Raw genomic sequence first — 26,351 nt, 5'->3', positions numbered from 1 at the left:
CTGCCAGCAACAGTGGGTACGGCAGGCTCGCCGATAGCAGAGGGAGGATTTGCCAGTTCAACGGTCGGCACGGCATCTTCAGATAGGGCTTGTTGAGGTTGCGGGGCCGGATGATCTGGTACCACCATTGTTTCTGGTGGGTCCGGCTGGTGGAATGTTAGAACAGGTACCACGATGGCCTGATTTATCTGAGTCCAGGACTGGGGAAAGTCTCCAAGGACGGTGTGGATCATCTTCTCCTTTTCCACAGGCGGGGAGATTCCTGGGGCCGGGTCCCTCTCTCTCAACTTGTCGGGGCAGACCTTAAGGTGATCCCTGGATATCGCTGTTGAGGTCTCCCCTCCGTCCTTGCTGATGAGACAGACCTTCGTGTTGTCGAAATCGGATGGCAGGACGGTATACGGTTCCGCTTCCCATTGGTCATCGAGCTTGGGTACTCTCCTCTTTCGTTTGAGTACTTGCTCACCAGGTGCCAGGGGAATCGCAGGAGCGTGCTAGTTATAGTCCCTTTCTTGTTTTTGCCTAGCCTGGGCGAGACTTCTTTCCACGCACTCCTGTACTGTGTGGTACCTTCGCTGCCTTTCTGCGTCCCAATCTGCATCTGGTGAGGTATCCTCGGGGACTAGGACACCCATGTCCAGATCAACGGGTAACTGGCTAGACCTTCCTCGCATCAGGTAGGCTGGAGTACAGTTGGTGGAATTTACTGGGATGTGATTGTATATATCCACCAAGTCAGGTAACTTTGTCGGCCACAGGTTCCGTTCCTCTATGGGCAAGGTCTTCAATAAGTCGATCACCACTTGGTTCATCTTTTCGCACATCCCATTGGTTTGAGGATGGTATGGAGTAGTTCTGATCTTCTTACACCCGTACAGTTGGCAGAACTCTTGGAACACTTCTGCTTCAAATGCTGGTCCCTGATCAGTCAGTACCTTCTCCGGGTAGCCGTGGGGCCTACAAAAGTACTGCTGGAAGGCCTTGGCGGCAGTCCTGGCCGTTAGATCCTTGACAGGTACAACCACCAAAAATCTGGAGTAGTGGTCTACGATGGTAAGAGCGTAGATATAGCCTGACTGGCTAGGTGTCAGCTTCACATGATCCAGCGCGACCAGTTCGAGCGGCCGTTTGGTGATGATAGGCCGCAGGGGAGCCTGTTGGCTGCCACGGTCCTTCCTGCGTAGGCTACATGGACCGCACTCCCGACACCACTTCTCAATGGCTCTCTTCATGCCAATCCAATAGAACCTCCCTCGGAGTAGCTTCTCTAGCTTCCTCCATCCGAAGTGTCCGGCTCCATCGTGGTAGGCTCCCAGAACCATGGGCGCATCTCGCCTTGGCACCACTATCTGCCACACCAATTCATGAGTATGTGGGTCGATGCTCCTCCGGCACAGCTTGCCATCATGGATAAACAGTTTGCTTCTCCCCTTCCACAGCTGTTGGGTTTCCTGTGGATCATCTGGGCCGGGATGCAACCCTGCCTGCGTCAAGAGCTCTTTCACCCGACGGACCGCGGGGTCACCATCCTGAGTTTCCGCCCACCCGTGATGGGGCAGGGGATTCGGCGTGGCATCCGGTGGGTTCTTGTGCCTGTTCCTCACATGATGGGAGTTCTGAGTGGCTTTAGGGCGATGGAATGCAGGCAGCTCCACCTCTTCAAGTGCCTCCGGGTCTTCCCCTGCTTCTGGCAAATTAGGCATTCGAGACAAGGCATCAGCATTTGCATTCTTGTGTTCTGCCCGGTACTTGATGGTGAAGTTGTAGTTGGACAGCCGGGCCATCCACCGCTGTTCCAAGGCCCCGAGCTTGGCGGTATCCAGATGCGTTAGCGGATTGATATCCGTGAAGACGGTGAATTTCGCTGAGGCCAGGTAGTGTTTGAACCTCTCTGTCACTGCCCAGACGATGGCAAGGAACTCCAGTTTAAAGGAACTATAGTTGTCAGGGTTCCTTTCCGTGGGACGGAGCTTCCTGCTGGCGTAAGCGATCACCCTCTCTTTGCCTTTCTGGACCTGGGACAGAACGGCTCCCAATCCCACATTGCTAGCATCCGTGTACAGCACAAACGGTTGGTCGTATTCGGGGTAGGCCAGTACCTCTTCTCCCGTCAGTGCCGACTTCAAACAAGCGAAGGATCCTTCCAGCCGCTCGATCCAGTCAAATGGGGCGTTCTTCCCCTTGGCCTTCTTTGATTGGCCCACTAACAGGTCTTGCAAGGGTGCGGCCTTCTTGGTGAAGTCTTTGATGAACCTTCGGTAGTAGCCGACCAGCCGAGGAACTGCCGGACTTCGTGGAGGTTGCTGGGCTTCGGCCAGTCTTGGATCACCGTGACCTTGTCGGGGTCTGGGGCCACTCCTTCAGCGCTCACCACATGGCCCAGGTACTGTACTTTGGGTTTCAGCAGATGACATTTGGACGGTTTCACCTTTAAGCCAAAGTTGGACAGGGCTTCAAACACCTCAGCCAGGTGCTTCAGATGGTCTTCGTAGGTCTTAGAGAAGACAATGACATCATCCAGATACAGCAGTACGGTTTCAAAGTTCTTGTGCCCCAGACAGCACTCCATCATCCTCTGGAACGTCCCTGGGGCATTGCACAATCCGAAGGGCATGTAGTTGAATTCGCAGAGCCCCATCGGCGTCGTGAAGGCCGTCTTCTCTTTGTCCGCCTCCGCCACGGGAACCTGCCAGAACCCACTGGTGAGATCTAAGGTAGAGAAATAGTTAGCGGATTTTAAAGCAGCCACAGACTCCTCTATCCTGGGCAGTGGGTATGCATTCTTATGTGTAATGCGATTCAACTGCCTGTAATCAATGCACATCCTCATGGTGCCATCTTTCTTTTTAACAAGGACTAATGGAGCTGCCCAGGGGCTACAACTGTCTCTCACCACCCCAGCCTCCTTCATTTCTCGCAACATGTCCTTGGCACACTGGTAATGAGCTGGGGGTACAGGGCGGTATCTCTCTTTTATGGGCCGGTGATCTCCCGTGGGGATGTGATGTTGGATCCCTTTCACTTATCCAAAATCTAAGGGGTGTTTGCTAAATACCCGCTCGTACTCGTGAACCACCCTGTAGGCCCCCTGTTTCTGATGGGATGGGGTGGAGTCAGTGCCCACATGCAATTCTCGACACCAATCTTTCGAGTGCCCTGCAGAACTGTTGTCCTCTGCCACGTCTGACTGGACCAAGGGTTCAGGTGTCTGTATCACACTATTATTGACAGCGAACAGTTTGGCCAGCGTGGCATACTTGGTAAGGTGAACCTCTTCCTCCCCACAATTGAGAACACGTACGGGCACCCTCCCCTGGCGGACATCGACCACCCCCCGGGCTGTCAGAATAGTAAGCCTATTGTCTGAATATACGGGTTCTACCAAGGCCAGGTAGTCCTTTCCCCTGAGGCCTATGGCTGCCCGACACCATATTAACATTTCACTCCTGGGGGGTATCGCGATGGGGTATGAATCACTCACAGTGACACGACCAATCTCACCACCAGTCAGCTCTACCTGCTGTCTCCGCATCAGAGCTCTGATTTCTTTTTGCAGGGCACGTTGTTCACTGTGGCCAGCGGTTTCTGCTACCTGTTGCAACAAAACAATAACTTCTGCAAGACAATTTTCTATAACATTGGTACCAATAGTCATCATGGGATTACATTCTCGGCGATCAATATCAACAATCACAATCCCTTGGGCTTTCAATTCCACCCGCCCCACCTTGATGGTGACCTCTTTATACCCCACTTGTGGCAACGGTTGACCATTACTGGCTATTATGGTGAAATCGTCATTGGGGCCACGAGTAATATCGGTGTCCTCCCAATACCGTTTATAAAGCACATAAGGCATAGTCGTCACCTGAGAACCGGTGTCCAGCAGAGCGTTCAGGGGGATACCGTCGATCACAACAGGAAGAACTGGTCGCCCTCCAACGTATTTGGCTCTCCAATGCTGTGGGCCTGATCGTCCTACTCCTGGGGGTTGGCCCTTTGCCCCAGGGGTTGCTCGTTTAAAGGACAGTACCTTGCAAGGTGGCCCACCTGGTGACAGCGGCGACAGATGGGTCGTCCGTCCTGATGGAAGCGATCGCTGTCCCGGCCTCTGGTCGGTGGAGTCCTCCTCTGTCGCATCCAGGGGACATCTTCTGGTCTGGAGGCCAGCTGGATCTTTTCCTTGGGGCCTCCAGTAGGGACTGCACCGTCTGGGCTAGGGCAGCAACGCTCTTGGTCAGCTCCTGCATCTGGAGGCGGAGTCCTGCAGGGGAGTCGTCCTCTAGGCTCTGGGCGTCGGCCTCGGCGGCAACTGGAGCATCCGTCGCCACCTCCTGGTGGTATATGAGAGCGGAACGCCTGGGTGGTATTGCGCGGCTGGGTTGTCGCTCCTGCAGCGCCTGGATAGCTTTATCCTTGAATTGCGCAAAAGTCAAGTCTGGATTCTGCATGGCCAGGAAGTGTAATTGGCCCCTTTGGTGACTGCACAGGAGCCCCTCAATGAACCGCTCTTTCAGAAGTTTATCCTCATCTTGCATGCTGCCGGGGTCACTCTGCTTAATGGCCCGCATCGCCTCTTGGAGATTAAGGGCATAGTCCCGTAAGCTATCCTGCGGTCTCTGTTTACATCCATTGAAAGTCAATTTAATTTCTGTAGCAGCACGGGTATCGAAGGTGGCTTTAAGCTTTGCAAAAACCTGCTGTGCCGTTCCCTTATCCGCGGCGGGCCAGGACTTCACTTCTCTCAGAGCCGCTCCAAAGAGTTGGCCGATTATCATATGAACCTTCTGAGGCTCTGTCAGGGGATAGAACTCGAGCAGGCTGCAGATCCCTTCTTTAAAGTGAGTGAATGTATGCGACTCCCCGGAGCATCGTGGGAGTCAGGCCGCTCCGGGCAGGTACGGCATAGAGAAGGGCATTATGGCTTTTGTGGTAGCGGCAGCGTCCGATTGGCTGAGGGGGGCAGCGGGTTCTGCGGCAACCGGTGGTGGTATTAGGGCCGCGGCTTCGCCCACTGCGGAGACCGGAGGTGCCCCTGCGTCCACGGCTGCGACCGCCACCTCCTCTCCTCCCGACTCGGACATGGCTGTCCCTTCCTCCCACTAACCTGCTGGAGGTCGGAGTTCCTCTTCCGGGATTGGTACTTTACCGCGCTTTCTCGCTCCGCGCTTCTATTGGCCGGTTCCGCCCACGAAGCTAAGGCTCCTCCCTCCGTGCGCGGCAATGGCGAATTGTGGCGGGAGCTCTTGGCGGCAATTGGCAACACACAGTCTTTGCGATAAGTCACAGTCCAAGCACAATAAATCACAGTTCCAAGGCACACATGACCCGATTCTTCAGGCTTAAGTAGAATCCTGTTCGTGATGCCAAGTTTGCAGCGCCCCCACTGCCGCAGGGCCGAGGGGTACCCGGTACCGGGCCTCTGAGTCTCTGTTCTGGGGTTGTCATGGTGGCTAGACCAGTCCTGTGACCCTGCTGAGGGGCGTACAATAAAGGTAGAGGATGGTAGTGTTGTCGTGGTGCGGTGCAGGTCACAGTAAATAACAAGGACACCAGTTTGCAGTCTCTTTACCTCTTTACTGAAGGCTTCAAGGTGCTCAATCCGGAGCACTGTTAACAGGGCTGTCTGGGGCCGGCCGGTCCAAAGGCACATCAGGAGTTCCCTTTTCAGGTGGGAATCAGTGTCTACCTTCTAGCGCCTATGTGTTGTAGTCCTTCCCTGCTGAGCACCCCGGGATAGTCCTCGCAACTGCTGTGTCTGTCTCTGATCTTCGTTCTCTCCGTCCCCCAGATACTATGGCTAGGACGCACCCGTATGACGGGGTAGGCCTGGAGTTCTTCCGGGACTCTAGAGTCGCCCCTCTCCCACAGCTGCCTCCGTTGTCTGCTTAGGTGTTTGAGTGAGACAGCCAACCTATAATTGGCTGTCCTGCCGTGGTTTGAAGTATGCTTAAAGTCTCTTACTTTCTCGGCGTTCTGGCCACCGACTGTTTGCGCCTCAGAAGGATGTTGCCTCGATCTTACAGCACGACTCCTTCTGGTCCTATTGCCTCTTTGCTGTATTCCCGTTACTCACTGGTTTGCGCTGTTCTTAAGAATCTGCCTGGATCCCATCCCTGACAGGTCCTCTCTCTAGCTCTTCCCAGTAACTTCTCCCTCTCTTCCTGTCCAACCCCCAGTCTTACCAGAGTGTGAGGAGTGGCCTACTAGATAGAACCACTCCCCCTGGTGGCCGGAGTGTGAAGTGTAGTGTGAGTGTTACCTGGTCAGGTGAACTCCTTTAGTGCAGTCAGACGTAACATCACTCCCCTTAGTGGCAGAGCGACATTACTGCAACGACCAGGACTCTGGGGCGCTGCACATATAAATGTGCACACCTGCTACATGATACCCAAAAAATAGTATAAATTTTTATTACAATAGCAAAGACAGATACAGAATATAAAATCAATTAAAAACATGTGACAAAGCACAACACCCCTACCAAACAGCCTGTATAAAGCAATATATAATATAATATGGTGCACACACTGCTAATGCTTTGACCAACACACAAGGCACTATAGAAATATCACGTATGGTACAATAGTGACATGTGGAACTAACATATAATATATGACAACCAAATGACGTTAAATCATAGCCTGAGAATGACAAGATATGGGCGTCCCCAATTATGTCAAAAAAATGCCCGTGAGCATAAAGTGTGCTGATGTACAGTTATATGAAAAAGTTTGGGCACCCCTATTAATCTTAAGCTTCATGTTTTATAAAAATTGTTTTTTTTTGCAACAGCTATTTCAGTTTCATATATCTAATAACTGTTGGACACAGTAATGTTTCTGCCTTGAAATGAGGTTTATTGTACTAACAGAAAATGTGCAATCTGCATTCAAACAAAATTTGACAGGTGCATAAGTATGGGCACCCTTATCATTTTCTTGTTTTAAATACTCCTACCTACTTTTTACTGACTTACTAAAGCACTTTTTTTGGTTTTGTAACCTCACTGAGCTTTGAACTTCATAGCTAGGTGTATGCAATCATGAGAAAAGCTACTTAAAGTGGCCACTTGCAAGTTGTTCTCCTGTTTGAATCTCCTCTGAAGAGTGGCATCATGGGCTCCTCAAAACAACTGTCAAATGATCTGAAAACAAAGATTATTCAACATAGTTGTTCAGGGGAAGGATACAAAAAGCTGTCTCAGAGATTTAACCTGTCAGTTTCCACTGTGAGGAACATAGTAAGGAAATGGAAGAACACAGGTACAGTTCTTGTTAAGGCCAGAAGTGGCAGGTTAAGAAAAACATCAGAAAGGCAGAGAAGAAGAATGGTGAGATCAGTTAAGGACAATCCTCAGACCACCTCCAGAGCGCTGCAGCATCAACTTGCTACAGATGGTGTCACTGTGCATCGGTCAACTATACAACACACTTTGCACAAGGAGAAGCTGTATGGGAGAGTGATGCGAATGAAGCCGTTTCTGCAAGCACGCCACAGAGTCAGCTGAGATATGCAAAAGCACATTTGGAGAAGCCAATTTCTTTTTGGAATAAGGTCCCATGGACTGATGAAACCAAGATTGAGTTGTTTGGTAATACAAAAAGGCATTATGCATGGCGGCAAAAAAACACAGTGCATTGTATAGTTGACCGATGCACAGTGACACCATCTGCAGCAAGTTGATGCTGCAGCTCTCTGGAGGTGGTCTGAGGATTGTCCTTGACTGATCTCACCATTCTTCTTCTCTGCCTTTCTGATGTTTTTCTTGGCCTGCCACTTCTGGCCTTAACAAGAACTGTACCTGTGTTCTTCCATTTCCTTACTATGTTCCTCACAGTGGAAATTGACAGGTTAAATCTCTGAGACAGCTTTTTGTATCCTTCCCCTGAATAACTATGTTGAATAGTCTTTGTATTCAGATCATTTGACAGTTGTTTTGAGGAGCCCATGATGCCACTCTTCAGAGGAGATTCAAACAGGAGAACAACTTGCAAGTGGCCACTTTAAGTAGCTTTTCTCATGATTGCATACACCTAGCTATGAAGTTCAAAGCTCAATGAGGTTACAAAACCAAAAAAAGTGCTTTAGTAAGTCAGTAAAAAGTAGGTAGGAGTATTTAAAACAAGAAAATGATAAGGGTGCCCATACTTATGCACCTGTCAAATTTTGTTTGAATGCAGATTGCACATTTTCTGTTAGTACAATAAACCTCATTTCAAGGCAGAAACATTACTGTGTCCAACAGTTATTAGATATATGAAACTGAAATAGCTGTTGCAAAAAAAAACAATTTTTATAAAACATTAAGCTTAAGATAAATAGGGGTGCCCAAACTTTTTCATATAACTGTATAAAATGGAGCAATAGCCCTGACAAAATCAGAGAAGGACTGCAAAGAGGATACACCCAGCCGTATGCAGAATTACAAATGTAACCTAAGGAGTCTTCCAGATAAAGAAGCAAGGTCTGGTGTGACAAAAAATGATGATGATAATGCATAAGAACCAGCCTAAGGCCTCTTTCACACGTTCAGATAATTCCGGTACCGGAGAAATCGGTACCGGAGTTATCCGTGTCCGTGTGCTCAAGTGGCACATCAGTGTGGCACACGTGCGGCATCCGTGTGCCGCCCGTGTGCCGCCTGAGGACCGTGTGAAAACACGCACATGTGCAGAAACACATAGATTCTAATGGGTCTACGTGTGTCAGTGTCTCCGGTACGTGAGAAAACTGTCACTACACGTACCGGAGCCACTGACGTGTGAAAGAGGCCTAAAGCATGGTGTAACTGATCAGACCTTGGGGAAAGCAGGATCTGTTCAGTGCATGAAGACAATTACTGCTGGAGTGCAAGTCCAAAAAGTAGTAGGGCAGAGCATGGCTGGAGACGGGGTGTGCACTGAACAGATCCTGCTTTCCCCAAGGTCTGATCAGTTACACCATGCTTTAGGCCTCTTTCACACGTCCAGATAATTCCGGTACCGGAGAAATCGGTACCGGAGTTATCCGTGTCCGTGTGTCCGTGTGCTCAAGTGGCACATCAGTGTGGCACAAGTGCGGCATCCGTGTGCCGCCCGTGTGCCGCTTGAGGACCACACGGACCGTGCAGGAGAGACAGCGCTACACTAAGCGCTGTCCCTCCTGTGTGGTGCTGAAGGCGGCATTCATCTCTTCTCCCCCAGCGTTCGCTGGAGAGAAGAGATGAAAGATCATTTTTTTCTTCTTTTTTGTTAAAAAAAAACTTTGCTGGTGTCCTCCCATCCCCAGTGCCCCGCCCTGCCCCTTGCAGATGCAGAAGAAATACTCACCTAGCTCCCACGATGTCTCCTCTCTCCTCTCCGTGCTGGCAGCTTCTCCTGTGTGAGCGGTCACGTGGTACTGCTCATTACAGTCAGTGAATATTCCCTGACTGTAATGAGCGGTCCCACGTGACCGCTCACACAGGAGAAGCTGCCAGCGCTGAGAGGAGAGAGGAGACATCGCGGGAGCTAGGTGAGTATTTCTTCTGCAAGGGGCCGGGCGGCGCACTGGGGGGGGGGGAGGCGGGGGGCACATGCAAACTTTATTTTTCACAAAAAAAAACAAGTACTTGATCTTTCATCTCTTCTCTCCTGCGAGGTAGAAGAGATGAATTCCGCCTTCAGCACCACAGCGGGGGGGGGGGGGGGGACAGCGCTTACTGTAGCGCTGTCTCTCCTGCGGGCGGTATGTGCACACGGAGGAGAGTGCACACTGTTCTCCGTGTGCACGTGTGCAGGACATATTGTTGTACGTGCTGCCGGTAAAAAACGGACATGTCAACGTGTTTTGCACACGGACACACGGTCCGTGTGAAAACACGCACATGTGCAGAAACACATAGATTCTAATGGATCTACGTGTGTCAGTGTCTCCGGTATGTGAGAAAACTGTCACTACACGTACCGGAGACACTGACGTGTGAAAGAGGCCTTAGGCTGGTTCTTATGCATTATCATCATCATTTTTTGTCACACCAGACCTTGCTTCTTTATCTGGAAGACTCCTTAGGTTACATTTGCAATTCTGCATACGGCTGGGTTTATTCTCTTTGCAGTCCTTCTCTGATTTTGTCAGGGCTATTGCTCCATTTAATACATCAGCACACTTTATGCTCAAGGGCATTTTTTTGACATAATTGGGGAAGCCCATATCTTGTCATTCTCAGGCTATGATTTAACGTCATTTGGATGTATTAGTATAGTGGTGCACCCGCTACCACTTTTGTCTGTCATTGGGAATCTGATGTGAATGCCGGCTAGTGGCCGGCGTTCGTATGAGATCGTGATTTCTTCTATACGTAGCAGTGATGATGATTTGCTAGTATAGCACAGGCGATCAGGCTATCAAAGCTCCAAGTCTCCTAATATAGTATATAGTAGAAAGGGAGGAAAAAACAGTTTTTTAAAACATGAAAAGGAATAAAAAAACACAGAAGTTCAACTCACCCCATGAAAAATAAACCAAACAAAAAATAAACATATTTAGAATCGCTGTGTTCAGAAATGTCCGATCTATCAAAATATTAAATAAATTGATGTGATCAATAAACTCTGTAACGAGAATAAAAATTGACATGCCATTAGTTGGCTGCCGCAACATTGAAAAAAAATGCAATAAGAGGCTACCTAAACATTGTATCTATTAAAAAATGGTATCAATAAAAACGTCAGCTCAATGTGAAAAAAATAAGCCCTCACACACACCCATATACCGAAAAATAAAAACGCTTAGAATCTTGAAAAATGGAGACAAATGCAAAAACTTTTTTTCATACAAATTTTGGAATATTTTTTCACCACTTAAATATAAAATAAACTATGCATGTTTGGTATCTGCATACACGGACTGACCTGGGGAATCATATTGCCGGGTCAGTTATACCATATAGTGAACATCGTAAATAAAATAAGAAAAAATAAAAAAATTGTGGAATTGTACTTTTTTGCAATTTCATGACACATTTTTTTTCCCCCATTTTCCAGTACACCATGTGCAAAAAATTAATGATGCCATTCAAAACTGCAAGCCCTCATATGGCTCTATTAACAGAAACAAAAAAAAGTTATGGCTCTTGAAAGAAGGGGAAGAAAAAACGAAAAAAAAAACACTGTAAAATGGCCATGGCGTCAAGGGATTAATCCATTTCAGCCTTTTTTGTTTTCCACAGAATTGACAAATTCCAGATGTTTTTGCTTGATTCATCAATCGCAGAAAAAGTTGTAAAAAGTTAAAAATTTTAAAAAGTTGTAAAATTCGACACAACTTCACCCCAGTCCCTCTCTGGTGTATTTTGAGTGTGCCAAAAGTTGCAAAAACAGTTCAATCCAGTAAGAGTCCATTTTGCGCCAAATTCATGAACTGCATGTGTCATTTTGATTAATTTGGCGCTAGAAACGGCAACTAATGGCACAAAACAAAAAAAAAGAAAGTGTCTTAAAAAAAATGAGTCTGGACCATGGAAAATTAGGAAAGTCATTAGAAAAGGAGCAAATTTCTCAAGAAAAGTGGAGAAACAACAATGATGAATCTGGGCCACAATATATAAATCAAGTCTTATTCTTCATACCAATAGACCGTTCTGCATCTTTTTTAGTTTCGAAATTATTTAGTATTGGACCGGGCACATTTATTTCACTTTCATAAACCCATATGTAAAGCTCTTCGATAGGTTTTGAGAACTTGTTTTTTTTCCTACAGAAACTTTTTGAATTGTATAAATTTAAACTTGATTTTATCCCTCCTCGTTTTGCAGATGATTGATGAGACTGAAGCTAAGGACGATAGGAAGCTCCATCCTTCACAATCCTTGATCACCGAGCCTATTACGACCCGTATGAGGCCGTCTATGGTTAATCAGAATTCCATCAGCATTAAAAGAACATTGTCATCACTTCCCGGCAAATTAGAGATTGTAACATCCTCCGACAGAACAGTGTGTAGAACAAACCTCCATCCTGCCAACGAAAAATACAGCCTGGATAGGAAGAAAGGATTTTCGTCTATTACAATTACAGCCAGAAGATGCATTACATCTTTATACCATGCTCCCAAGGAAATTACCAGTGACCCAGCTTCTTCTCCGTGCAGAAGTAATGACTTATTAATGAAGGCTCCAGTTTCGGCAGTTGAACACAATCAGCAATGTGGATTCTTAGATAATAGAGCTGATTGTAGCCAGAATTTTAAGCCCTTTGGATTCCCACATTCTCAGGAACTTCCATGTCGACCTTCTCGGGTTTTGAACATGAAGGATGATCATCAATATTTAAAGGACAGTTCTACGAAAAGCAACCATACAACATATATTTCAGGAATTCATGTTAAAAGGGATGAGACATTTCCAGAAACTATTTATTACAGAAACAAACTATTTTCTTTGTCACTTGGTCAATGTCGTGTAGCCAACCAAAGGACTTACAAGTCAGAAATATCAGTCAGGATAAAACGTCCCCTAAAAAGAAGACTTGACCTAACTTTTGATAAGGACTCCTTGGAAGCCCCAAGTGACTTTTTCATAAATAAGTTTGCAGGGGAATGTCAGAAGAGTAGCCCAGTTGACTATGAAGGACCAAATCCATTTTGCAAAAGTCAACATTCACCATTGAAAGACCATCAAAGAAATCAAGAACATCAAATCAATGGATACCATCATTACCCTTGCCAGGAAATCTCCAGTTATCTTAATACAGATGGTGAGCTAAGAAACAGGGTGCCATTATTTATCATGAAAGTATTTTGCATAATTAAAGGGAATATATCAGCAGGTGTTTGAAATGTAATCTGAGAGCAGCACGATGTAGGGACAGAGAGACTGATTCCAGGGATGTGTCACTGGCTCAGATGCTACCTGTAATTTCAATACAATCAGTGTTTCATCAGCTGGAGATTATCACTGCAGGACTTGGCTTTCAGGGGCATGGAAATCCCGCTAATGTGTAACCCTTCCCCCAACACTGATTGGCAACTTGCTTGCAATGTACCGTGTACACAGAAAGATAACAATCAGGGTTTTGGGTGGGGTTATACACAGCTCAGTATTCATAGCACTGCTACATCTAGAGCAGAGAAAACAGGGTGTCTCTGCGAAAGAGAGGAGCTAGAAAACCGTAGCGTCTGACTCTCCTACTCCTGCACTGATTAGAAGTACTTCACCTTCTTATTAGATAGTGTAAGTTTCTTTTAGCAGTGCAGAGGTTAATCTGCTCAGTTGAGAGCCCCTGGAGCTAAGGCTCTCAGCTGTGCATTGTTAGCCACTCTCATCTCCTATATAATCTTGGTCCTGGCTAGCACTCATTGTCAGAGTTAGCTTATACTGCATGGCTGGAGGTTGTTGTTGGTTATCATTGGAGAAGACATTTGGTGGATTTATCAGTGACTGTTGCCAGGTTTTGAGTGTGTGATAAATCCCTTTCTTCTATTACTTTGGTTAGTCTCTTGTTAGTCTCAGTGTATTCCAGTACACTACTACTCCCCACTTCCCTGGGTGGGAGAAGGGTACAGATTGAGGGCGGATTCAGGAGCTAAGGCAAGGTACGTGACCCTGGCGTCTTCACCATCAGAGGTAATTGGGAGAGCAGGGTGAGCTAGAATGCCCCTAGTGTTAGGGACAGGGAAGGAGCCCCTGATCCCAGGACACTCGTCAGCAGAGTCGTGACATGGGTATTTTATAAAAACTGCACCAAGAAACCCCATAAGCGAAACAAGGCCAGAAATTAGGTATCTGACACTACTTCATGCTACTCTTGGATTATATTGCAAAAATACCTGTAAGTAAAAATGATCATAGCAGCAGAACAGGAATCTACTGATTTTGTTGGCGGCAGTGACCAATCTATTTATGTCATGTTAATAAGAACAGATATAAACAAGACAAAATTAATGTTAGTTTGTCAATCTAAACATAATGTGTTGCTGCAAATAAGTTCAAGAAAATTCTCACAAAAACAGGGAAGGAGTGTGCTGATTTTTTTGGCAGGTGGTGACCTGCCTACTCATGTTGCTTTAGTTGCAGTACATGGATGCATGTGGCATGAAACATGTCAAAAGTGAACCATAGGAATGATTACATCAGCAAAAGAGGAGTGTCTTGATCTTGTTGGAGACAGCGACCTCTCGACTCATGTATTTACTGTAAGTTAACGAGGACAGATCTGTCACCTAGTAGTTCAAAGTACAGGGTGGAGCGCGGTAATTTGCTTTTTTGCACTGCATGCTGTGGCGGCACTGTCGGTCGAAGAGAGGGGAGAGTGGGTGTGGCTTACAGTGGCTGATGGGAGATTTGTATTCCTCCGCCTTTCAGTTGCCATCATGCAGTGGACACGTGAGGAGAGGTCATTTTGTGTTGAAGCGTATTTTTCAAATGCCCACTTGATCATTGCAGTGCAGCGTGCTTTTCGTTTACAATTCGCTGTTCCTCCACGCGGACGTGTTCCTGGACGGCAATCAATTGTAAATTGGGTGAATGCATTCAGAACAGCAGGGAATGTGTCATGTGTACGAAGGGGACCTGAGAGAAGGATTACAACACCACAAAACATCGAGAGAGTTAGAGCAGCAGTACTGCAATCTCCGAAACGCTCTGCTCGGAAGCAATCATTTGCTCTTGGCATTTCAAGACGTTCTCTCCACCGGATTCTTCATGATGAACTGAATTTTCACCCGTATAAAATGTGCGTGGTCCAACAATTGTCAGCACGGGACTATTTGACACGGCGGACCTCTTGTGAAGACATGTTAGCAACGATACCCCGTGACGCAATTGTGTTTTTTTCTGATGAGGCACATTTTCACCTCAGTGGGTGTGTAAACAAACAAAATATGCGTTACTGGAGTGAAACAAACCCCAGAGAAGTTCACGAGAGACCTCTGCATTCGGACCGCGTCACTGTGTGGTGCGCCATATCACGAGTAGGCATCATTGGTCTTTACTTTTTTCAGGATAACGGTCGTGCCATAACTGTGAACTCCGAACGGTACTTGTCTATGATACAGGATTATTTTCAGCCGGCTCTTGAGGCAATGGAACTAGAGGATACATGGTTCCAACAGGATGGTGCCACTGCACACACAGCGAGGGTTACCATGAATTGTTTGAGGCAAATGTTTCCTGGACGGCTTATCTCTTGGAGGGGAGATGTGAACTGGCCAGCACGCTCACCAGATTTAGCCCCATGCGATTTTTTCCTTTGGGGTTACCTGAAGTCTAAGGTGTATATCAACCGTCCCAACACCTTGGAAGACTTAAGGAACAATATTGAAGCTGAAATTGGCAGAATACCAGTGGACATGCTTGTTAGAGTTCATGAAAACTTCAGAAAACGTATGCAGCAGTGTGTGGATAGCGAAGGTCGACATTTGCCAGATACACTATTTAAAACCATGTAATTTAAAAATTCCATTACTGTTCAGTATAATTAAAATATAAAATAAATTTTTCTAATGATCATAATTTTTTTATTTCATTCCCAAATCAGCAAATTACCGCGCTCCACCCTGTAGAACACTTAGTAGCCAAAGGATCCTGCCAGTTCTCACAAAACCAAAAAATTAAGCCAAGGCATATGTTGATATAAGTGCAACGCATAGGCGCACGTTCACACTGTGGACATTTATCAGACAAACCTAAGATAAAGACAAAATGAGTAGATACCCTGTACCAAATAAATAAATAGTAATAGTACATGTAAATAACATAGGGTACTGAGTTAACACCGTTTAATCAAACAAGCATAAAAGCCATCCCACCTCGACAAGGTGAACCCAATCGGGACGGTACCTAACTCTTGTAGCTCACTTCACTATGTGTCAGCAGAAGTTAAAATACATAAGGGCAGAACAAGACCTGGGTACCGACTGTTCAGACACCTGCATGTGGAACGCTATGTAAACAAAGTGAACTGCCCAAAAAGGGGGATCCACGCAGATCTTGTGGGTGGCAGTGACCTATGTTCTTATCAATATGTTAATAAGGACAGATACATATGGTACATGTGACATAAATAGTGTCAGTTAATAGTTAAGAATAAAATATTCTGTTAGCCAAAACTATAATGAAAATTTTCAAGCAGCAGGAGAAAAGTATGCTGAGTTTGAAGGAGGCAGTGACTGATCTACCGATCAGCTAGTAGATTGGAATAGAACACTCTGTAGCCAGTAAGATCGTGTAGGGTTTCACAGCAGCAGTGATAAGCTTGCAGGATGCAGTGACTTGTCGAATTAATCACACGACGTACAGTGGCTTGCAAAAGTATTCACCCCCTTCGTTTTTTACCTATTTTATTACAATACAATATGTGCTTAAATATTTTTGTAATAATTTGTGTGTGATACATCAGCACCAAATTGTCTAAGTTGGTGAAGTGAAGTAAAAATATCTAGGCATAAATTAAATTTATTGGATCAAATAACTAAAAATTAGCATGTGCACATGTATTCACCCCTTTTTCAATGAAGCCTCTAAAAAGTTCTGGTGCAAGCAAATACCTTCATAAGTCATATGCTTAGTGAAAGGAAGTCCCCCTGTGTGCAATCTAAGTGTCACATGTCTGTCAGTATACCATCATTTCAGCTAGCCATTAAAAGGTATCAACCACTGAGGATTCTCAAATCTTAATATATTTTTTTCTGTCAGTATATAGACTTTACCTTTTCTGAAAGGCCACAGGGGCTCCAACACCACTAACAAGAGGCCCCACTAACCAAACACCATGGAGACCAAGGAGATCTCCAAACAAGTCAGAGACAAAGTTGTTGGGAAGTATAAATCAGGGTTGGGTTATAAAAAAAATCCTAATCTCTGATGATCCCCCAGAGCATCATCAAATCCCTTATCATCAGATGCAAAGGACATTGCAACACAACAAGCCTGCCAAGAGAGGGTCGCCCACCAAAACTCTCAGCCTGGGCAAGGAGGACATTAATCAGAGAGGTGGCACAGAGGCCAAAGGTAGCCCTGAAGGAGCTGCAGAGTTCCCAAGCAGAGACTGGAGCATCTGTCCATACGACCACAATAAGCCATACACTCCACAGTAGTGGCCTTTATGGAAGAGTGGGCCTTTACTTACACACAAAAATTGTAAGACTTGTTTTGAGCTTTCCAAACATATCGGAGACTCCTCAAATATATGTAGGAAGGTGCTCTGGTCAGATGAAACCAAAATTAAACTTTTTGGCCACCACGGTAAAAGCTAAGTCTGGCGCCAAACCAACATAGTGCATCTCCCCAAGAACACCATCCCCATAGTGAAACATGGTGGAGGCAGCATCATGCTGTGGGGATGTTTTTCTGTGGCAGGGACAGGAAAATGGTCCTAGTCAAAGGAAAGATGGATATTCTTGAGCAAAACCTGTTTCAGTCTGTTAGTGATTTGAGACTAGGACGGATGTTCACTTTATAACAAGACAATGACCTGAAACATACTGCTAAAGCAACACTCGAGTGGTTTACAGGGAGACCTGTAAATGTTTTGGAGTGGCCTGGTAAAAAGCACAGACCTTAATCCACTAGGCACAAATCCCAGTGGTAAGATGTAGAAAGCTCATAGAGACTTATCTGCAGCAACTTGCAGCTGTAATTGCCACAAAAGGAGGCTCTACAAAGTACTGACTTTAGGGGAGGTGAATAGTTAAGAAAACGGAAGTGTTCAGTAATTTTGTTCTATTTGTTGTTTGATTCACAATAAAAAGAAAAACAAACGTTCACAATTGTAGGCATGTACTTTGCATGAACTGATGCAAACCCTCAAAAAAATAAAATAAATAAAATTCTGGGTTGTGAAGTAGCAAAACATGAAAAATGCCAAAGAGGGTGAATATTTTCACAACCACTGTATGAAATAATGAATGTCATTTAATGGGCGAAAATAGGACACTCTTGTAACCAGATTGTGAGAGGTTACAGCAGCGGGAGAGGAGTGTGTTGATCTTGAGGGAAAGCAATGACCTATCCACACAACATGATGGAATTTAAGATAAGTTTTACCATTTTATGAAAACATTTTTTTAATCTTCAGTGCAGATATAGAAACTGATTTATGAAGTTTTTGTAGCAGTTATACAAAACAAGGATGAATTACGAATGCAGATAACGAATAATTCCCTGTTTATATCATCGTTGCCTGTGGCTTAAACATTTGCTGCATTTATCCACAATCCACATCATCTGATTTCATTAAAAAATTACTCTAGCCAACATATCAGGGGAAATTACTAGACTCAGTTTTCCTCCCGTGTACGGTCTCAGATGCCTCACTTTTTTTAAACACTATTCTCTTTTATAGCCTTGCTAAGATTAACTATAAACTTTTATATCCGCAGCCTTCGATTACCCGCAAACACTGGAGAAGGATCCTCCGCCTATTAGAGAGATTTATGTAGGGACAGGTTCTCCTCTCCGGAGCTTTGGTCATCTTGGTGCGGAAAGGTCAAACGTAACAACCTTCAACTTCATATTTGGAAAACAGATTTCCGACCAGGGAAAAAATAAGCTGAATTTGCAGAAGGAAAACGTTCCTCTGAAAGGTAAGATGACTTTCTACTATTAACGTATAGTTATTGTTTGCGAAGCTCTGTGTATATTGTCTTACCACCAAAGGGACCATTTGGACCATACACGGGACACTAAATTAAAAAAAAAACTTACCTAATATGTAAAATGACTCCTGATACAATTCATAAAATGAAATAAAAACTTTCAAGAAACTATTGAGACAGAACAGATAGATTTCAGCACCCAGAGGACGTCTAAAGTTTGGTTCACCTTGATCGTGAGTTCTGTTTTATCGCCCTCTTAGTAGGTGATTGTGTATTTTTGCTCTTTCATTTTTTCCTCCTTTTCTTCCAAGAATCAAAACTTTTTCATTTTCATTTGATGACGAGATTTGCAAGACAAGTTTTAGTGCTGTCAAAAGTTTAAAAAAAGCAAACGTTATTCCATTCCATTGCTTTTTTGTGTTTTGTCTTTATGCCGATCGTTGTGCAATAAAAAAATGATTGTGCAACATAATTCTCTAGGTCAGTACGATTATGCGGATGCCAATTGTAAAGGTTTTTCTTCTATTTTATGGTTAAAAAAAAATTCCAAACTATGTAACTTTCTGAGACCCATAACTTTTTTCTATTTTTCAATTGACGAAGTTGTGTTTGTTTTTTGTTGAGCTGACGTCTTTATCGGTGCTTACGAGACTTCAATGGCTTTATATTGTACTTTTGGGGGGTAAATGCAGCAACTGAAAATGGCAAGTCTGATATTTCAATTTTTTTTCCATTTTGACGGTCATCTTATTGGATAAATATTTTTAAATTTTGTGCATGTGGTAATACCAAATACAGTGGGGAAAAAAAATATTTAGTCAGCCACCAATTGTGCAAGTTCTCCCACTTAAAAAGATGAGACGCCTGTAATTGACCTCATAGGTAGACCACGAGTCAAAATGAGACGACAAATCCAGAAAATCACATTGTCTGCTTTGGCAAGATTTATTTTGCAAATTATGGTGGAAAATAAGTATTTGGTCATTAACAAAAGTTCATCTCAATATTTTGTTATATATCCTTTGTTGGCAATGACAGAGGTCAAACGTTTTCTGTAAGTCTTCACAAGGTTGGCGCACACTGTTGGTGGTATGTTGGCCCATTCCTCCATGCAGATCTCCTCTAGAGCAGTGATGTTTTTGGCCTGTCGCTGGGCAACACGGACTTTCAACTCTCTCCAAAGTGGTTTTCTGATTTTTACCACAATTGTGGATCTTCCAGATATTTCGAGAGATTCATGAAATGCGACTTTGTTTTTTAAAAAAGTTTCAAACTTTGACGCAACTTTACTCTAATACTTCCCTAACCCTCCTCCGAGTGACTTTGTGTAGGTCAGCTATTTAAAGGCATTCTTGTGACATTTTGCACAACGTACAAATTTTCCCTCTAAAAAATCTCAAAACTAGTTAAAGACAGAAAAAAGACAATTTGGGGCTTAGAGCTAAATTCATGAATTGGTGCGCTCCATTGAGGAATTTGGCTCAAAACCCGTCAGCGAATACAACGCAAGTCAAAAATGAAAAGTGACTGAAAAAAAACCAAAATGATGAAACGGGTCATAGAGTGTGTGTATATATATATATATATATATATATATATATATACATATATATATATATATATATATATATATATATATATATATATATATACAGTATATACAGTTGGTACGGAAAGTATTCAGACCCCTTTAAATTTTTCACTTTTTGTTTCATTGCAGCCATTTGCTAAATTCAAAAAAGTTCATTTTTTTCTCATTAACCCCTTCACCCCCAAGGGTGGTTTGCACGTTAATGACCGGGCCAATTTTTACAATTCTGACCACTGTCCCTTTATGAGGCTATAACTCTGGAACGCTTTGACGGATCTTGGCGATTCTGACACTGTTTTCTCGTGACATATTGTATTTCATGTTAGTGGTAAAATTTATTCGATATAACTTGCGTTTATTTGTGAAAAAAATGGAAATTTTGAAAATTTTGAAAATTTTGCAATTTTCCAACTTTGAATTTTTATGCCCTTAAATCACAGACATATGTCACGCAAAATACTTAATAAGTAACATTTCCCACATGTCTACTTTACATCAGTACAATTTTGGAACCAAAATTTTTTTTTGTGACGGAGTTATAAGGGTTAAAAGTTGACCAGCAATTTCTCATTTTTACAACACCATTTTTTTTTAGGGACCACATCTCATTTGAAGTCATTTTGAGGGGTCTATATGATAGAAAATACTCAAGTGTGACACCATTCTAAAAACTGCACCCCTCAAGGTGCTCAAAACCACATTCAAGAAGTTTATTAACCCTTCAGGTGTTTCACAGGAATTTTTGGAATGTTTAAATAAAAATGAACATTTAACTTTTTTTCACACACAATTTATTTCAGCTCCAATTTGTTTTATTTTACCAAGGGTAACAGGAGAAAATGGACCCCCAAAGTTGTTGTACAATTTGTCCTGAGTACGCTGATATGCCATATGTGAGGGTAAACCACTGTTTGGGCGTATGGCAGAGCTCGGAAGGAAAGGAGCGCCATTTGACTTTTCAATGCAAAATTGACTGGAATTGAGATGGGACGCCATGTTGCGTTTGGAGAGCCCCTGATGTGCCTAAACACTGAAACCCCCTACAAGTGACACCATTTTGGAAATTAGACCCCCTAAGGAACTTATCTTGATGTGTGGTGAGCACTTTGACCCACCAAGTGCTTCACAGAAGTTTATAATGCAGAGCCGTAAAAATAAAAAATCATATTTTTTCACAAAAATGATCTTTTCGCCCCCAATTTTTTATTTTCCCAAGGGTAAGAGAAGAAATTGGACACCAAAAAATGTTGTGCAATTTGTCCTGAGTACGCTGATACCCCATATGTGGGTGTAAACCATTGTTTGGGCGCATGGCAGAGCTTGGAAGGGAAGGAGCGCCATTTGACTTTTCAATGCAAAATTGACTGGAATTGAGATGGGACGCCATGTTGCGTTTGGAGAGCCCCTGATGTGCCTAAACATTGAAACTCCCTACAAGTGACACCATTTTGGAAAGTAGACCCCCTAAGGAACTTATCTAGATGTGTGGTGAGCACTTTGACCCACCAAGTGCTTCACAGAAGTTTATAATGCAGAGCCGTAAAAATAAAAAATCATATTTTTTCACAAAAATGATCTTTTTGCCCCCAATTTTTTATTTTCCCAAGGGTAAGAGAAGAAATTGGACCCCAAAAAATGTTGTGCAATTTGTCCTGAGTACGATGATACCCCATATGTGGGTGTAAACCATTGTTTGGGCGCATGGCAGAGCTTGGAAGGGAAGGAGCGCCATTTGACTTTTCAATGCAAAATTGACTGGAATTGAGATGGGACGCCATGTTGCGTTTGGAGAGCCCCTGATGTGCCTAAACATTGAAACTCCCTACAAGTGACACCATTTTGGAAAGTAGACCCCCTAAGGAACTTATCTAGATGTGTGGTGAGCACTTTGACCCACCAAGTGCTTCACAGAAGTTTATAATGCAGAGCCGTAAAAATAAAAAATCATATTTTTTCACAAAAATGATCTTTTTGCCCCCAATTTTTTATTTTCCCAAGGGTAAGAGAAGAAATTGGACCCCAAAAAATGTTGTGCAGTTTGTCCTGAGTACGATGATACCCCATATGTGGGTGTAAACCATTGTTTGGGCGCATGGCAGAGCTTGGAAGGGAAGGAGCGCCATTTGACTTTTCAATGCAAAATTGACTGGAATTGAGATGGGACGCCATGTTGCGTTTGGAGAGCCCCTGATGTGCCTAAACATTGAAACTCCCTACAAGTGACACCATTTTGGAAAGTAGACCCCCTAAGGAATTTATCTAGATGTGTGGTGAGCACTTTGACCCACCAAGTGCTTCACAGAAGTTTATAATGCAGAGCCGTAAAAATAAAAAATCATATTTTTTCACAAAAATGATCTTTTTGCCCCCAATTTTTTATTTTCCCAAGGGTAAGAGAAGAAATTGGACCCCAAAAAATGTTGTGCAATTTGTCCTGAGTACGCTGATACCCCATATGTGGGTGTAAACCATTGTTTGGGCGCATGGCAGAGCTTGGAAGGGAAGGAGCGCCATTTGACTTTTCAATGCAAAATTGACTGGAATTGAGATGGGACGCCATGTTGCGTTTGGAGAGCCCCTGATGTGCCTAAACATTGAAACTCCCTACAAGTGACACCATTTTGGAAAGTAGACCCCCTAAGGAACTTATCTAGATGTGTGGTGAGCACTTTGACCCACCAAGTGCTTCACAGAAGTTTATAATGCAGAGCCGTAAAAATAAAAAATCATATTTTTTCACAAAAATGATCTTTTTGCCCCCAATTTTTTATTTTCCCAAGGGTAAGAGAAGAAATTGGACACCAAAAAATGTTGTGCAATTTGTCCTGAGTACGATGATACCCCATATGTGGGTGTAAACCATTGTTTGGGCGCATGGCAGAGCTTGGAAGGGAAGGAGCGCCATTTGACTTTTCAATGCAAAATTGACTGGAATTGAGATGGGACGCCATGTTGCGTTTGGAGAGCCCCTGATGTGCCTAAACATTGAAACTCCCTACAAGTGACACCATTTTGGAAAGTAGACCCCCTAAGGAACTTATCTAGATGTGTGGTGAGCACTTTGACCCACCAAGTGCTTCACAGAAGTTTATAATGCAGAGCCGTAAAAATAAAAAATCATATTTTTTCACAAAAATGATCTTTTTGCCCCCAATTTTTTATTTTCCCAAGGGTAAGAGAAGAAATTGGACCCCAAAAAATGTTGTGCAATTTGTCCTGAGTACGCTGATACCCCATATGTGGGTGTAAACCATTGTTTGGGCGCATGGCAGAGCTTGGAAGGGAAGGAGCGCCATTTGACTTTTCAATGCAAAATTGACTGGAATTGAGATGGGACGCCATGTTGCGTTTGGAGAGCCCCTGATGTGCCTAAACATTGAAACTCCCTACAAGTGACACCATTTTGGAAAGTAGACCCCCTAAGGAACTTATCTAGATGTGTTTTGAGAGCTTTGAACCCCCAAGTGTTTCACTACAGATTATAACGCAGAGTGTTGTGAATTCTGTTTGTGGGCTCCCCCGGTGGTGTTTTATGGTAGTGCCACTTATTTGCCTTCTTCTATCCTTGATCACCTGTTGACACCCATTAGGGGAGTTTCCTATTTAAGGCTGCTTGGCTGCTGGTCTGATGCCGGCCAACAATGTATCAGTAGCATTCTGTTGCATTCTCCTGCCTCAAGATCCTGTTCAGCTAAGTTGAATTTTGTTTCTAGTTTATTCTATTTTTGTCCAGCTATTTGCAATGTGACTCTCTGTAGCTGGAAGCTCTCGTGGACTGGAATTGCCACTCCAGTGGCATGAGTTGTCACTGGAGTTTTAAAGTAATTTCAGGATGGTGTTTTTGAGTAGTGTTTTGAAGTTGACCGTGAAGTGACTCTTTCCTGTACTTCTGCTATCTAGTAAGCGGACCTCACTGTGCTAAATCTGCTGTTCATCCTACGTATGTCTTTTCCTCTTGACTCACCGTCAATATCTGTGGGGGGCTGCTATCTCCTTTTGGGGTTCATCTCTGGAGGTAAGGCAGGCCTGTATATTCCTCTGATAGGGGTAGTTAGATCTCCGGCTGGCGCGTGGTGTCTAGGGCATCGTAGGAAACACTCCCCGGCTACTTCCAGTGTTGTGTCAGGTTCAGGTCACGGTCACTTTAGTTCCCATCACCCGAGAGCTAGTCCGTTGTTATTTTGATTTCCCTGCCATTGGGAAAATCATAACAGTTTGGCCGGCCACATGTGTTAAAACTATGCACTGAAGCAGGAAAGGATATGAAAAGGTTTTTTTTCCTTCTGTGTTTGGAAAGTGCACCTTAGTGCTTATTTGTACTCCTTGCTTAAACTGCAGTCTTCAGCCTTTTTTTTTTTTTCCTCTCCTCTTAATCTCTGAATGGCTTTGGTTACACCTGTTTGAATCATGGATCCACAGAGTTTGGTTGCAGGTCTGAATAACCTGGCTACAAAGGTCCAGAACTTACAAGATTTTGTTATACGTGCTCCAATGTCTGAACCTAAGATCCCTATGCCTGAATTTTTTACCGGAGACAGATCCCGTTTTTTGAATTTCAGAGAGAATTGTAAATTGTTTTTGTCTCTGAAATCTCACTCTGCTGGTGATCCTGCGCAACAGGTTAAAATTGTTATTTCTCTATTGCGGGGTGACCCACAAAGTTGGGCATTTGCATTGTCGCCAGGGGATCCTGCGTTATTAAATGTAGATGCGTTTTTTCTGGCTTTGGGGTTGCTTTATGAAGAACCTAATTTAGAGATTTTGGCTGAGAAAGCCTTGATAGCTCTTTCCCAAGGGCAAGATGAAGCTGAGATATACTGCCAAAAATTTCGTAAATGGTCGGTGCTTACTATATGGAATGAGTGCGCTCTAGCAGCTAATTTCAGAGAAGGTCTCTCTGATGCCGTGAAGGATGTCATGGTGGGGTTCCCTGTGCCTACAGGTCTGAATGATGCCATGAAATTGGCTATCCAGATTGATCGGCGTTTACGGGAGCGCAAATCTGTGCACCATATGGCGGTATCTTCTGAGCAAAAATCTGTGCACCATATGGCGGTATCTTTTGAGCAAAAACCTGTGCACCATATGGCGGTATCTTCTGAGCAAAAACCTGTGCACCATATGGCGGTATCTTCTGAGCAAAAACCTGTGCATCATTTGGCGGTGACCTCTGAAAAGGCACCAGAGCATATGCAATGCGATAGTGTATTGTCTAGAGGCGAACGACAGAATTACAGGCGCAAAAATGGGTTGTGCTTCTATTGTGGAGATCCAGCTCATGTTATATCAGCATGCTCTAAACGCATAAAGAAGGTTGATAAAAAGGTTGATAAATCTTTTTCTATGGGTACCTTGCAGTCTAAATTTCTTTTGTCCGTGACATTGATTTGTACTTTATCATCTGTTACTGTGGATGCTTATGTGGATTCTGGCGCCGCTCTGAGTCTCATGGATTGGTCCTTTGCCAAGCGTTGTGGGTTTGATTTAGAGCCTCTGGAGGTTTCTATTCCCTTAAAGGGTATTGATTCTACACCTTTGGCTAGCAATAAACCACAATATTGGACACAAGTGACTATGCATCTTTCCCCAGACCATCAGGAGATTATTCGTTTCCTTGTGTTATATAATCTACATGACGTATTAGTACTTGGATTACCATGGTTACAAATTCATAATCCAGTCTTGGACTGGAGATCAATGTCTGTGCTGAGCTGGGGATGTCAGGGGATTCATGGGGATGCACCTTTGGTTCCCATTTCTTCATCTACTCCCTCTGAGATCCCAGCATTTCTGTCAGATTTTTATGATGTCTTTCAGGAGCCTAAAACTGATTCTCTCCCTCCTCACAGAGAGTGTGACTGCGCTATTGAGTTGATTCCCGGTAGTAAATTTCCTAAGGGTCGCTTGTTTAATTTGTCTGTACCTGAACATACTGCTATGCGGGAGTATATCAGAGAATCTTTGGAAAAGGGTCATATTCGCCCCTCTTTGTCTCCATTGGGGGCAGGGTTTTTCTTTGTGGGTAAAAAGGATGGTTCATTGAGACCTTGTATCGACTATCGACTTCTGAATAAGATTACAGTTAAATACCAGTATCCGTTACCTTTACTGACTGATCTTTTTGCTCGCATAAAGGGGGCGAAGTGGTTCACTAAGATCGATCTACGTGGTGCGTATAATTTGGTGCGGATTAAGCAGGGGGATG

General features: G+C 44.1%; 1 protein-coding gene across 1 annotated transcript in view; it reads left to right on the top strand.

Annotated features, from left to right (window-relative positions):
* C4H10orf90 (chromosome 4 C10orf90 homolog) overlaps nt 1–26,351 on the top strand; it is a 208,945-nt gene that overhangs the window by 53,328 nt on the left and 129,266 nt on the right. Inside the window, exons 3-4 of the mRNA XM_077258381.1 lie at nt 11,777–12,716; nt 18,340–18,543. Coding sequence (XP_077114496.1) covers nt 11,777–12,716; nt 18,340–18,543 — 1,144 coding nt within the window. The remainder of the gene's footprint in view (nt 1–11,776; nt 12,717–18,339; nt 18,544–26,351) is intronic.

Source organism: Ranitomeya variabilis, chromosome 4 (genome assembly GCF_051348905.1).
Source record: "Ranitomeya variabilis isolate aRanVar5 chromosome 4, aRanVar5.hap1, whole genome shotgun sequence".
Classification (NCBI taxonomy): Eukaryota; Metazoa; Chordata; class Amphibia; order Anura; family Dendrobatidae; genus Ranitomeya; species Ranitomeya variabilis.
The sequence above is the reverse complement of the archived record's forward strand: the minus strand, read 5'-3'. Positions and strand labels throughout refer to the sequence as shown.